This window comes from Pseudonaja textilis, chromosome 2 (assembly GCF_049901715.1).
Source record: "Pseudonaja textilis isolate UNSWEBS1 chromosome 2, rPseTex1.2, whole genome shotgun sequence".
NCBI lineage: Eukaryota > Metazoa > Chordata > Lepidosauria > Squamata > Elapidae > Pseudonaja > Pseudonaja textilis.
Window position 1 is genome coordinate 15,500,362 of NC_141991.1, and position 12,795 is coordinate 15,513,156.

Below are 12,795 nucleotides of genomic sequence, written 5' to 3' on the forward strand. Positions count from 1 at the left end.
GCCTTAGTTTCATTGAAGGGGGGTGGGCTTTGAACGAAATTAAGGCGCGAGGATTCTTTCAGCACCCAAGGCAAGGCGAGCCGAGCGACCGTCCCGAAGCCATCCCGAAGTGAAGCCCATCGACAAAGGTACAAAGGAGGAGTTGAAGGTGGCAGGGAGAAGCGGGGGATGGCTGGCTGGCTGGTCGCTCGGCTCGGCTCGGCTCGGCTTGCCTTGTCATGCGTGCTGATGCCGGTACCGGGCCGCGGATCATTTTGTGATGCCGGTACCGGGCCGTGGCACAAAAAAGGTTGGGGGCCACTGGTGTAGAGTGCCTCGGAAATCTGTGAAATATGAAGCGTTTCATGCTTCAACGTCCCATTTTTGGCTTTCTCTACATTTCCTAGGGCAGAGTTCCCCAATGTTTTCGGCTGTGCGGACCGGCAGGAGGGAGGGGAAGGGAGGATGTTTTCCGTGCAAGCTGCCGACAAGTGCGTGTGAGCAGTTCCATTTGTGTGAGCGGTGTGCATGCACACTTGGCACACACTTAAAATGGAGTGTGCGTGTGTTGGCCGTTTCCACAGCCTGGGTACAACCCCCTCACAGCCCATTCGTGGGGCTGCAGCCTACAGGTTGGAGGCCCTGTCCTAGGCTGTCTAGAAAATGCCTAATTTCACACATTGAGGATGACAAATACATGAAGGTCCCAACTTCAATCTCAAAATTATTTCTATCACAAACGGAAAACACACTTCTCTAAGACCTTGGAGAAATTCTGCCCGTCAGAGTAGTCCCAAGCTGAAACAGACTTATAAATAGACTGGGCAAACCAACCATTTCATTTTCCAACCTGAGCAATACCTTCCCAGCAGCCAGCTTTATAAGCCCTGGCATAAAAGTTGCTTTCGTTCGTTTCAAAACAGCACAATTCCGCCTGTCCTTCTAGAATTCTAATATTTGACTGAAGACCCCCAAAAGCTACTTGTACTAGCACTGATGATGTTACCTAGTTTGGGTAATGAAACGTCTGCAAGAAAACGAGCCAGCTCAAGAGAGCACCAAGGATCCCTCTTAACCCTGCCCATTGAGCAAGAATCCAACCCTCTATCATCTCTCTTATCCACCCTAATGTTTAGGAACGGAGCACGTCCGCCATCTTGACAGAATAGGACAAACAGCAGTCCATTTCTCCCAAATAGTCCTTGGGTTTGTCCATCTCCTGAACAGCAAAGCCGCCTCCAGGCGTCTCCTTTGTTAGGTTGGCTTCAAAAGAAGAGGAAGGGCAAACACGGCAGGTTTACAAGGGGCCATTCGGCTGCTCTTTTTCAGGCTGTACCAGATCTTGATAGACAACAGAGCGGAGGAAGCGAGGGTAAGAGTCTTTCTCCATCAACCCGAAGATCCTCTTCTGGGCTTGGTCAAAGCAAGAGCGGGTGGGGAGCAAAATGTTCCGATTGGTGACATCTCTGGTCTGGGAATCAAGGTTCACCTGCAATTAAATGCAAAGGATTATCTACACCATACAAAATGGCTGCAACGGTGATGACGCAGGGTGGGATACAAAACAAACACAGTCACAGAAAACAGGTGAAGCCCCTTTTATTCCTTCACTTTGCTTCCAAGGCTCCAAATATCCTTGACGGAAGACAAAAAACACTCCCACACAAACAGTTACACGAAGAAGGGAAAAAAGAAACACAAACCAGGCAAGATAAGGGCTGGAAGATCTCCACAGATAACACACAAACTCAGAGAGGAACTATAAACTAGAGATATCTACACGCTTTGTTTCCAGAGTTTGCCAGCACGCAGGTCCAATCTTTTATTCAGTTGTCACAGCTGCAGCCCATGAAGAGGATCAAGGCCCTCTCCTCTGAGTAGATCATGTCTCTCCCTTATCCTCTCCTCCCTGCGTGCCCTAGGATGGAGAGGGGATGGGCCTGGGTTCTCCTCTGACTGCCCAGCTGGCCTCTGCCCTTCCCCAGCCTCCTCCACAACCTCCGAAGCCACCCCTATAGATAGATAGATTCATCCTGTCTGGTATTTGGCCTGATACAGACACACCTCTTTCTCTAAAAGAAAAGCACCTTTCTAAGAAAAGAATAAGAAAAAAAATCTGTTCAAATGATGAATGCAAAGATTTGTGACGCCTATATATGAGGTAATACTTATGCGGGCATGCAGAAAGGAGCAGCAAAGATGATTAGGGGACTGGAGGCTAAAACGTGCGAAGAACAGTGGCAGAAACTGGGTTTGTCTAGTCTAGAGAAAAGAAGGACCAGGGGTGACATGATAGCAGTGTTCCAGTATTTGAGAGGCTGCCACAAAGAGGAGGGGGTCAATTTATTTTCCAAAGCATCAGAAGGCAGGACAGGAAACAATGGGTGGAAACCAATCAAGGAGAGAAGCAACTTAGAACGAAGGAGAAACTTACTGACAGTGAGAACAATTAACCAGTGGAATTGCTTCTCTTCAGAAGTTGTGGGCGCTTCATCATTGGAGGTTTTTAAGAAGAGACTGGACAGCCACTTGTCTGGAATGGTATAGGGCAGTAATGGCGAACCTTTTTGTTGTGGTGTGCCAAAAGTGTGCATGAGCCAGCACCCACAATACAATACGCCCCCCCTGCACATGTGCGTGCAACACCCCCTTACCTGCACTGTGCACGCACGCGCCTCCCAGCTGATTTTTTGGCCCGTTTGAGGCTTTTTTTTTTGCTTTCCGGAGGCTCTGCAGCCTTGGGAGGCCCAACTTCCGGAAATACTGGAAGTGCCCATTTTCAGCCTCCAGAGGGCCTCTGGAGCCTGGGGGAGCCCGTTTTTGCCCTCCTGGGGGCTTGAGGGAAGCCTCTGCAGGCTTTGGAGGCCATAAAAACAGGCCCATTACCGGAAGTGCCAAAATGGGTCGATTTTTCAGCCTCCCGAGGCTGCAGAGGCTTCTCTCGAGCCTTTGGGAGGGCAAAAACTGCCTCAAACGGGTCAAAAATCAGCGGGAGTGCCTGCTTGCCACCTATGGCACATGTGCCATAGGTTCGCCATCACGGGTATAGGGTGTCTGCTTGAGGACTAGAAGATCTCCAAAGTTCTTTCCAACTCTGTTGTTCTGTTATGAACTCTGCTGCAACATATGTGTATTGATAAATGCGAGACATGGAATAATGGTTTTCTCTAACAAATCCATCCCATTTCACAAATTCAAAGGAAACTTTAATATTCCCCTACCTCTTTTGGAGCTTGTATGGTGATATATTGGTCAAAAATCTTTTTTGCACTTTCCTGGAGTTTGTCACATCCCCGGAGTTTACGATAATCTTCACAGGCCAACCAGAAGTCCAGGTTCTCTTCACTGAATTCTGATTTCAAAAAAGCATGGAAAGCAGCTCGACCATCTATTAACGTGGAGAGGAACAGAGCAAACAATCTACTGAAAATCTACCCCACTTTTTTTGTTATAGAAAATATTTAGCTATGTAATGTTAATATGGTACTGTCACCAGAAGAGTTGTATATTGTTTAGATGTTTGGTGTATCTTAATTCTAAATTTAGAGAAATAATATTAATGTGAAGGTGAAAAAGTTGTAAATGGTGAAGAACGTAGCACAAAGGAGTCCCAGGTAGAGGCTAATATTATAATATGATAATAATATGTGGGTTTCAGGTCCCAGAATTACTGAGCTAAAGTAACTGGAGGTGGAATTCTGGGAGTTGAAGTCCACAAGTCTTAAAGCTGTCAAGATTGGAGACCTCTGATTTACAACTTCTGGAGGCCAGTTGTTCCACTCATTAATTGTTCTAACTGTCAGGAACAATTAAATGACTTCATTCCCCACTTCCAGGCCCATTCAGATCCCTGAGAACTAAAGATCACCTCACGTCTGAATCCCTGAAAAAACAAGGAATTCATAAAGCCACATATTTGTTGGCCATCTGTCCCTTTTTCCTAGGAATACGGAAGTCTCTGAATCTTGAGCCAAAGAGGATGCCAGGTGGATATCCTGCCAAATAAACTGCTTCGTCAGAATTTAGCCACTCCAATGACTTTCTGCTCTGCTGTATGCTAGAGTCTTCCTCTATTAATTTGGACTTCTGTCCATGTTCCCACAGGATTTTTGAGAAAGCCAGATTCTGAGGAAAACAAGATTAATAAACTCATTTGGCAAGGGCCGGACAATTGTTATGAAAGTGCCTGTTATTTGTGTATTTGCCTATGCTCTCTATATGTTGGAATTCTGGGAATCAGCCTTAATGGTTGTTGTTGTTGTTGTTGTTGTTGTTGTTGTTGTTGTTATTATTATTATTATTATTAAGCGGGCTGCGTTGGTGCCAAGAAGCCAATCTGGAATCAACAAAGCTTCTCCGGATGACTAACCCTCTAATTTTTGAAAAACTAGTCTGTGAAAAAGACACCCAGAAATCTATAAAAACTGTGTGTCAAACAATCCCTTTAAAAAGTCAGCAAATATATAAAGTAATGTAGGTAGATAAGCATTGTATTTTAATAGTAATATAACAAGTAAGGAATTAGTAAATTAGTTATAGACACACTTATGGTAAATAAACTCCATTGTTACTAAAGGATATGTACACTGCTATGACATCGCTGTAAAATGTGAGAACTTGTTTCTCTTTTTTAAACTTTTTAAAACTTTGAATAAATAAACATTAAAAAAAAAAGTGAAGCACTTGTGTAAACTTACATGGGTGTAGTAGCAGTTTTTCCAAAGATTCTGCCCATTCTTGGGCTTCCTCAGGAGTTGGCCTGAAAAGAGAACAAACATGAGTGACTGTAAAACAGAGGTGACAGATGAGAGATCTTTGCCCAAAGAATGTGATTAACATTTATCCTATTACAGGTAGTCCCCAATATACAACAGTTAATTTAGTGACCATTCAAAGTTACCACTTCACCAAAAGAAAGTGACTTATGATGACCATTTTTCACCCTTACGACCGTCACAGCATCCCCGTGGTCATATGATCAAAATTCAGATGCGTAGCCACCGACTCGTATTTATGATGGTTGCAGTGCCCCGGGATCATGGGGATCCCCTTTTGACAAGCAAACTCCCTGGGGAAACCAGATTCACTTAACAACCACATTACTAACTTAGCAACTGCAATGATTTACTTAACAACGGTGGCAAGAAAGGTTGTAAATGGGGCACTTGACAAATGTCTCGCTCAGCAACATATATTTTGGGTGAGATGGAGGTCATGCATTGTTGACTACCTGTCATTTATGTAGAGTATGAAGAGAGTTGGTCCTAGAACACTGCCTGAGGGGACACGACTGTTGACAGGTACAGGATTTGATAGGACGCTCTCAATTTTGACAATTTGTTGTCTGTTTGACAGGAATGCTTCTATCCAGTTATGCAGGTGTCCAGAGATACCGTAAGATTTTAGTTTTAGGAGTAGTTTGTCGTGTACCACTGAATCAAAGGCTTTACAGAAGTCTATGTAGATTGCGTCTATTGCTTTGCCCTGATCGAGTTGTGTAGTCCATATGTCTTTGCAGTGTAAGAGTTGCAGATTACATGATAGTTTTTTCCTGAAACCAAATTGTTTATTAGAGAGTAGGTTGTTTGTTTCTAAGTGGAGTGTAATGGATTGGTTAATAATTGATTCCATGACTTTTACAGGTGATGCAGCATAAAGAGATTGGTCTGTAATTTTCAACTAGGCTGGGGTCTCCCTTTTTGAAGATGGCAATGACTGTGGCTTGTGACCATAGTTTTGGCAAGGAGCTGGTCCTGAAAGATTTTTCAAAGATTATGCTTAGAGGTTGGGCTATGGCTGTGGATAGCATTTTTAAGAAGTAGGCACATATTCCATCTGGTCCAATAGATAGAGATGGCTTTAGATTGCGTAGTACTTTCTCAACATCTGTAAAATCAATATGTATTAGATCATTGTAGTTGGCTGTGGTTCGACTGGGAAATACTGGGCATGATCCATTGCTGTTTACAAATACTGAGCCAAAGAATGTGTTAAAGAGGTTGGCTTTAATAGTGTCGTCGTTGCAGTCTGTACCATTAGGTCCTATCAGGGGTGGGATGGACCTTGAGTCTTTTAGTTTGTTGTTTACAAAATTGTAGAAATCACGGGTGGAATTGGTGCATAGAAGGTTTTCTTCTTGTTTAATGTAATAATTGGTGCATTCAGCTTTTTATCTGGTGGCATAAATTTTTGTATTGGCTTTTGAAGTTGGCAACGTGACCAGATTTATTTTTCTGCCAAAGTGATTTCTTTTTGGATTGAAGTTTCTTTATTGTTATAGATAATTTGTTTTTTCTGGTTTTGGGAGTTGTTAATTGTACATATAATTTGATGACTCTTTTGACTTCAAGTAAAAATATGTTCTAATGGCCTTCTACAGTATTTTATCCAGTGAATAGAAATTGCCAATCAAGGGATGAGAGATCGTTGTTTATAAGATCATAGTTGCCTTTTTTGAAGTTATAATTGGTGATTCTGTTGTGATGATTTTTGTGTGGGCGTATGTTGAGACAAAAGTCAGTCATGTTGTGGTCACTGTTGGAAAAGGGTTCTTTAATTTGTATTCCATAAATTAAATTCAAACTATTGCAGAAGATGAGATCGGGGCAGTTGGTAAGTCTAGTGTTGTTGGTTACTAGTTGTTCTAGTCCCAGGTTTGCTACAGCATTGTAGAAGGTTGCATGTGTGGGTTCAGTTGTACATTCGTTAAGGGTCCAGTTAATATGAGGTAGATTGAAGTCACCAAGAAAGATAAAAGCGTGCGGGCAGGATGCTGCCCAAGTTAGTAGTGTATTTAGCTTGTTTGCATGTTCGATGTCATAATCATCTTCCACCTGCTCACCCGTGGCTGTGGATGATGGGGAGTTTTAGTCCCAGAATCCGGATGCTACTAAAGTGGAGAAGGCTGAGCGTGACAGTACTTATCTCAGACTCTCTCCTCTAAAATGAGATGCATTCAGGAAACCATCTGTAGCCTTTAAAAGGTTCTTTCAACATACCGGACATTCAAACCAGGTAATAAAATTACAGTGAATGTTGGCCCATTAGAATCATAATGTTGCCAGCTCATAACCTATCTAGCTTTCTAAGGGCACTCTCTCTCTCTCCATCTATCTGTTCATCATCTTGCTGCCTTGAGGCTCTATGAGCTCTTGGCTTCCTTTCAACAACACTCTGCAAAAAATCTGGACAAAAAGCAATTTCTCCTAGCCTCTCCTCTCCCTGGATATAAATAAAGGGAGATAGATGGAGGTACAGCTTCTTTCACTCTAAAAACGAAATTCCTCTAAAAAAAAACAACCCCAAAAAACATTTGGTTTGGTATCATATCAGTAGACTGGAGTGTATTTCCAAAATACATTTAACTAAGCCAGTTAATGACCTAGTGACTGCATTTATACAAGTTTGCAAAGTTTTAAATCTTGGCTCATTTGTTTATGAGTGAGTTGTATACAGGCAGCCCCCTCTCCTTAGTTCAATGTACCATATGGTGCGAATGGCGGAGTTCTGCACATTGTGAGAACGTAGTCATTGCCTGGTTCCGTATGCAGATGAAGGAGCCATCTCTTCCTTGGGAGGAAATGGGACCTAGGCCAAATGAGCCCTGCATGACAGGATGATGGGAGATTTAATTTAGTGAATTGCCGTCAATGGTTTGCAAAATAATTTTGGTTTTGAAAAGCGCAGTAGTGGAAATTATCTGAGTAGCGTGTCGGCAGTCCGAGTAATGGACCCATTGAAAACATAACTCTGAGGCAGGTAGATATTTCCTCAAAGGAAATATTTATGGGATGCATCATATTGGCCCACCTGTGAAAGCCAACTCTGACAGTTCCCACAGTTTTCACCTAATTAAAACTCCCCCTTCCCAAGTGTCACCAGTCACATTGTCCAATGAAGATGGAAGGCAGGCTCTGCTCTCCTTTTTCAACAGCCACCTGTTACGATGACCTTGGTTCCCACAGGAAAACTTTTTTGCTTTGACTGCAGCTGGACTATTTACTTCCCCCCTCCCTTCCCCCTCTCAAGCCCACAAAGAAGAGGAAGCCAAGCTACTCTCCAAAGTACCTGAGGGCAGGAAAAGAAGCAACGGGTGGAAACTGATCAAGGAGAGAAGCAACCCAGAACTAAGGAGAAATTTCCTGACAGTTAGAGCAATTAATCAGTGGAACAACTTGCCCTGCAGAAGTTGTGAATGATCCAACACCGGAAGTTTTTAAAAAGATGTAGGATAACCATTTGCCTGAAGTGGTGTAGGGCTTCCTGCCTTGGCAGGGGGGTTGGACTAGAAGACCTCCAAGGTCCCTTCCAACTCTGTTATTCTATTCTATTCAGAATGGCGAAGCTGATGATGCAGCCTCCATGTTAGTATAAAACGGGTGATTGCTCAGGCTTCGTGGCAACTATGAGGCAGCACAAGATGGCTTCATCCAGGTTCGCTTCAGAGTTGACATAGTGGTCAGCAGTGGTCTATTGCTGTGGCCCACAACCTCTGGGGCACCAGGGACTGATTCCATGGAGAGAGGTTTTTCCACAGACTGGAGGGGTTGGGGGTTTCGTGTGCGGCCTTCAACCCACAGATGGGGCTTGGCTTATTTGCCCGGTCCTTTTTCTGGCCCCGTGTTGGTCCATGAACCAGGGACTGAGGACTTCTAGTCTAATGTTTCTAGAAAGCCATTGGTCTGGGGTCACAAAGACAGTGGCTAAAGGTAGTTCTCGACTTACAATGATTTGTTTAAGGACCGTTCAAAGTGACAACAGCACAGAAAAGATTGGCTTACAACTGTTTTTCATACTTAGCAACCATTTGCAAGCATTCCAATGGTCAAAGGAGCGAAATTTGGATGCTTGACAATTGCCTCACAGTTATGATGGTTGTCGTGTCCCGGGGTCAACTTTTGTGACCTTCTGACAAGCAAAGTCCATGGGGAGGCCAGATTCATTCCACAGGCTTGTTACCAACTTAACTGCAGCGATTCGCTTAACCTCTGTGGCAAGAAAGGCTATAAAATGGCACAAATCTCACTTAACAGCTGTCTCGCTTAGCAACAGAAATGTTGGGCCCCATTGTGGTCATAACTCGAGGACACCTGCATAACTATTATACAGTCTCTTGGCACTAATGCCAGCCCTTTCAGAAACACGAAAAGTTTCTGACACAGTTGTCTTTATATCTTTATTGCAGCTTGTTCCCAACCGCGATCTCTTGGTTCCCGTTTCCCAGTTGGAAAATCTGGTTTAAAGTGAGGTTACCTTAGCGACAGGAGGTCCTGATTTCCTGAGCTCCACAACCTCAGGAAGTTTTTTTTGTTCTTCTTTCTAGGAAACAGAAATGAAATACGGGGAATCAGGGAGACAAGTCTGTTAGTGTATGGGGACAAACCCCCAAGCAGGGTGCACAGCTCACCAAGTTAACAGTCCTTTTGTTCAGTAGACACGGTATCTTGCACAGTAGCCAACAAGCAGACGTCTCATACAGGAGTAAAACAGCAGGCAGCAGAGATCAGAGAGACCAGCAGACCAGCGACCAGTAACACCAGGAACCAGACCAGTAACCAGTAACCAGGAAGTGTTACGTCTCTCTCACTGCCTTATTACTGCTGCTTGCAACCGCACCCTTAATTATCAAATTACATTGCAGTTTTTGTGCTTAAAGCTACAAACACTTAAACTTAGGTTTATATATTTATTCACCCAAACTAGTTGGTGTATCCATATACCCAACAAAGTCAGACTACGCACTAATTCAGGCATGAAAGGTAAGCGATGGAGGAAGCCGGGGAGATGAGTATGAAGATATGACCAGCTTGGAAAAAAGGACTCCAAAGTTGGGTTTTGCTGCTGTCCCGATCTATCCCCAGCACCAAGCCCCATTAAAAGAGACCCAAAGGCGCTTTTCAAAAGGCAACTGGACTTTCTTGCATTTTTCCCCACCTTGCAAATGTTTTGCTTCTCATCCAGGAAGCTTCTTCACTTCTTGGATGAGAAGCGGAAACATTTTCAAGGGGGGAAACCCAAGAAAGTCCAGCTGTCTTTTGAAAAGCGCCTTTGGGACAACCATTCCCAGGGATGGGGAACCTTGGCCCGGTGGTGGGATTCAGCCAGTTTGGGAGAATCGGTTGTTAAGTTTCTGAGCAGTTTGGTGAACTGATTCTTGGAAGAAATCATTAGGGCAGAGAACCGGTTGTTAAATTATTTGAATCCCACCACCGCTGCCTTTTATGACTTGTGAACTTCAACTCCCAGAATTCTTGAGCCAGACAAGCTCTGAGAGTTGAAGTCCACAATTCTTGAAGTCCACAAGTCATAGTTCCCAACCTCTGGCCTAGAAGATTCCATCCTTGTGAGATGAATTAAAATTTCTATCCTTGTGGTTTTTCAAGAGGCCATTTGGTCAATATCCGACCCTCCATAGCCATTAAAAAAGAGTTACACATTTGTGGATCAACCTTTAGTTTTTCTCCACAGGCCTGTGAGGTGTAACAAGGATTGGACGAAGATCAGATGACGAGAATGGCATTTCATATCTGTAAGATTTTATTACCTTAGCAATTATTGACTTAGTGATTTATCTACTTCCTCTTTGTTAGCAGCCACTAAGATGATAACCCAAAATACATTTATTTGTTTGAATGTTTGATTTATGTATCATTTATCTACTCCTGGAGCACTCAAGGGCAAGTACAGAGCTTCTGTTATGTATCCAAAGTGCTTTGGTTTTGTTTTTTCTAAAGCGACTTAAGGTATGTAGAGTTTATACTTCAATATCCAGGATCACAGGTCAGATTGGAAAAGCCCAAACACACACGTTTAATATACTTCCACGTTATTGGGATTGTTCTTTTAACACATTGGCAGCAGTGAAAGATTAAGAACTTTTTCTCCCACACCCAGAGCTGTAGATGCATTGTCTGTAACAGGTCTATGCATGCATAATTTTCTGTTTTTAAAAAAGCAGAACTGGGAGGCATTAGGCTTTTCTTAGCAATGGGGAATGGTGGTCCAATGGTGGACAGAGACTGTCGCAATCTCAAATAAAGTAGTGTATGGTGAAATGAATCATTACCGAGAGATCTTCTCTATCAGGAGGATTAACATTAGATATTCCAGAGCTGTTAGGAGATGAGAGATAAACATTCATTTATCAAGCTAAAGGAAAATCTGCACTGAGGCCATTTACAGCAGTAAGAAATGAGATATATTTACATTATCTTTTCTCCCCTGCCCCAAAAAGAACATTCAAACTACTTTATCTAGATCAGCCTTTCCTAGACTGGTTGAAATCCAGGTTGTTTGGACCATAGTTCCCTTCAACCACATTGATGGGTATTTCTGGCATAACCTGGTTGGAGTAGAGACGGTGAGTTTCCCCCCCCCCCCACCCAGGTTTACAATTGGGTATAGCCTGGCCAGAACTGATGATTTCTGTTTTACAGGTACAAAATGTACAACTTGCGGGCTCAGAGATAAGAGGTGTAGGGCAGAGGTGGGTATTCAGCAGGTTCTGACCAGTTCTGGAGAACCAGTAGCAGAAATTTTGAGTAGTTTGGAGAACCGGCAAATCCCACCTCTGACTGGAGATTTTACAGTATTCTTCCCCTGCCACGCCCAGCAAGCCACGCCCACAGAACCGGTAGTAAAAAAAAATTGGAATCCCAGCACTGGTGTAGTTGTTATCTACAGATATTCAGCAGGCTAGGGACTAGGAGACTGGGAGTTCTAGACCTGCCTTTGGCCCCAAGCCAGCTGGGTGACCTTGGGCCAGTCCCTCTCTGTCAGCCCTAGGGCAAAGTAATGTTGAAATTTTGCCAAGAAAATTACAGGATTTTTTCCCAGGTAGTTATGAGAAATGATAAACTTGAAGGGGTACATCTGAGGGGAGAGAGACACAGAGACAGAGAGGAGAGAGAGGGAGAGGGAGGGAGGGGGAGAGGGAGGAGGGAGAGAGGAGAGAGTGGGAGGAAGGAGGAAGGGGGAGGGGGGAAAGGGTGGGAGAGAGAGATAGGGAGAGAGAAGGGGAGAGGGAGGGAGGGAGGGAAAGAGAGGGAGGGAGGAGAGGGAGGCGGGAGGAGAGAGGGGGAGGGGACAGGAGGAGGGAGGGAGCAGGAAGGGGAGGGGGAAAGGGAGGGGAGAGAGAGAGAGAGGAAGGGAGAGGGGGGGGGAGAGAGAGAGTTACTCAACATGCCCAGGAAGAAGGCATAGTTTTAAAGGCTATTTTGAGATTTATAGCTTGAAATCCAGCAATTAATTGCTCCACTGACACTCACCGGGGACGTTTTTGCTTCTGCTGCGCATTCTGATGGCTGCCATCACAGTCTGAGCCTATGTCCGATTCCACACTGGAGGCCAGTGACTGAAACACACACACACACAAAAAAAAACAAGTTTTGAGCCCTAAAGGGCACCTCACAGCCAACTTCCAAGGCTGCAGATACCCAGATGACCAGTAGGTGGGAACTGAGATTGAGTTTCTATACCTTTGCTGCTGCCCTCTAGTGGCCATGCAAAGGCCTACAGTCCAAATCCGCTAGTCTAAAATGCCAACCTCGGAGCTCTAAGGCACCTGCTGAAGTCAGGGTCTGATTTATCCAGACCCAAACCGAGGGCGTGTGTAAGGTGACACCATCTTCAGGCTTTTCCAAGTCTTTTAGAGGAAAATGGCTCTTGGCAATAAATCAGGGAAAGCAAATACTTCCACCACCACGCTCCCCTTGTCTCCTTTTTATGTCATGCCTTTTTAAATAGTTAGTCTAATGGCAGGAACTGCGTCTCTTTATTTATCTTTACTTATCTGGCTGAAGGGCAGGACATGCTTCC

At 44.1% G+C, this 12,795-nt stretch overlaps 1 protein-coding gene across 2 annotated transcripts in view; it reads right to left on the minus strand.

Moving 5' to 3' along the window:
• Positions 1–677: 677 nt before the first annotated feature.
• Positions 678–12,795, minus strand: part of LOC113449092 (regulator of G protein signaling 3-like) — a 39,757-nt gene continuing 27,639 nt past the window's right edge. For both annotated transcript variants that reach the window (XM_087923340.1, XM_087923342.1), the window contains exons 3-7: positions 12,246–12,331; positions 9,232–9,297; positions 4,677–4,738; positions 3,201–3,367; positions 678–1,468 (exon numbers count right to left, since the gene is read on the minus strand). In XM_087923340.1, the coding sequence (XP_087779466.1) occupies positions 1,277–1,468; positions 3,201–3,367; positions 4,677–4,738; positions 9,232–9,297; positions 12,246–12,331 (573 nt within the window). In that variant the 3' untranslated portion in view covers positions 678–1,276. The remainder of the gene's footprint in view (positions 1,469–3,200; positions 3,368–4,676; positions 4,739–9,231; positions 9,298–12,245; positions 12,332–12,795) is intronic.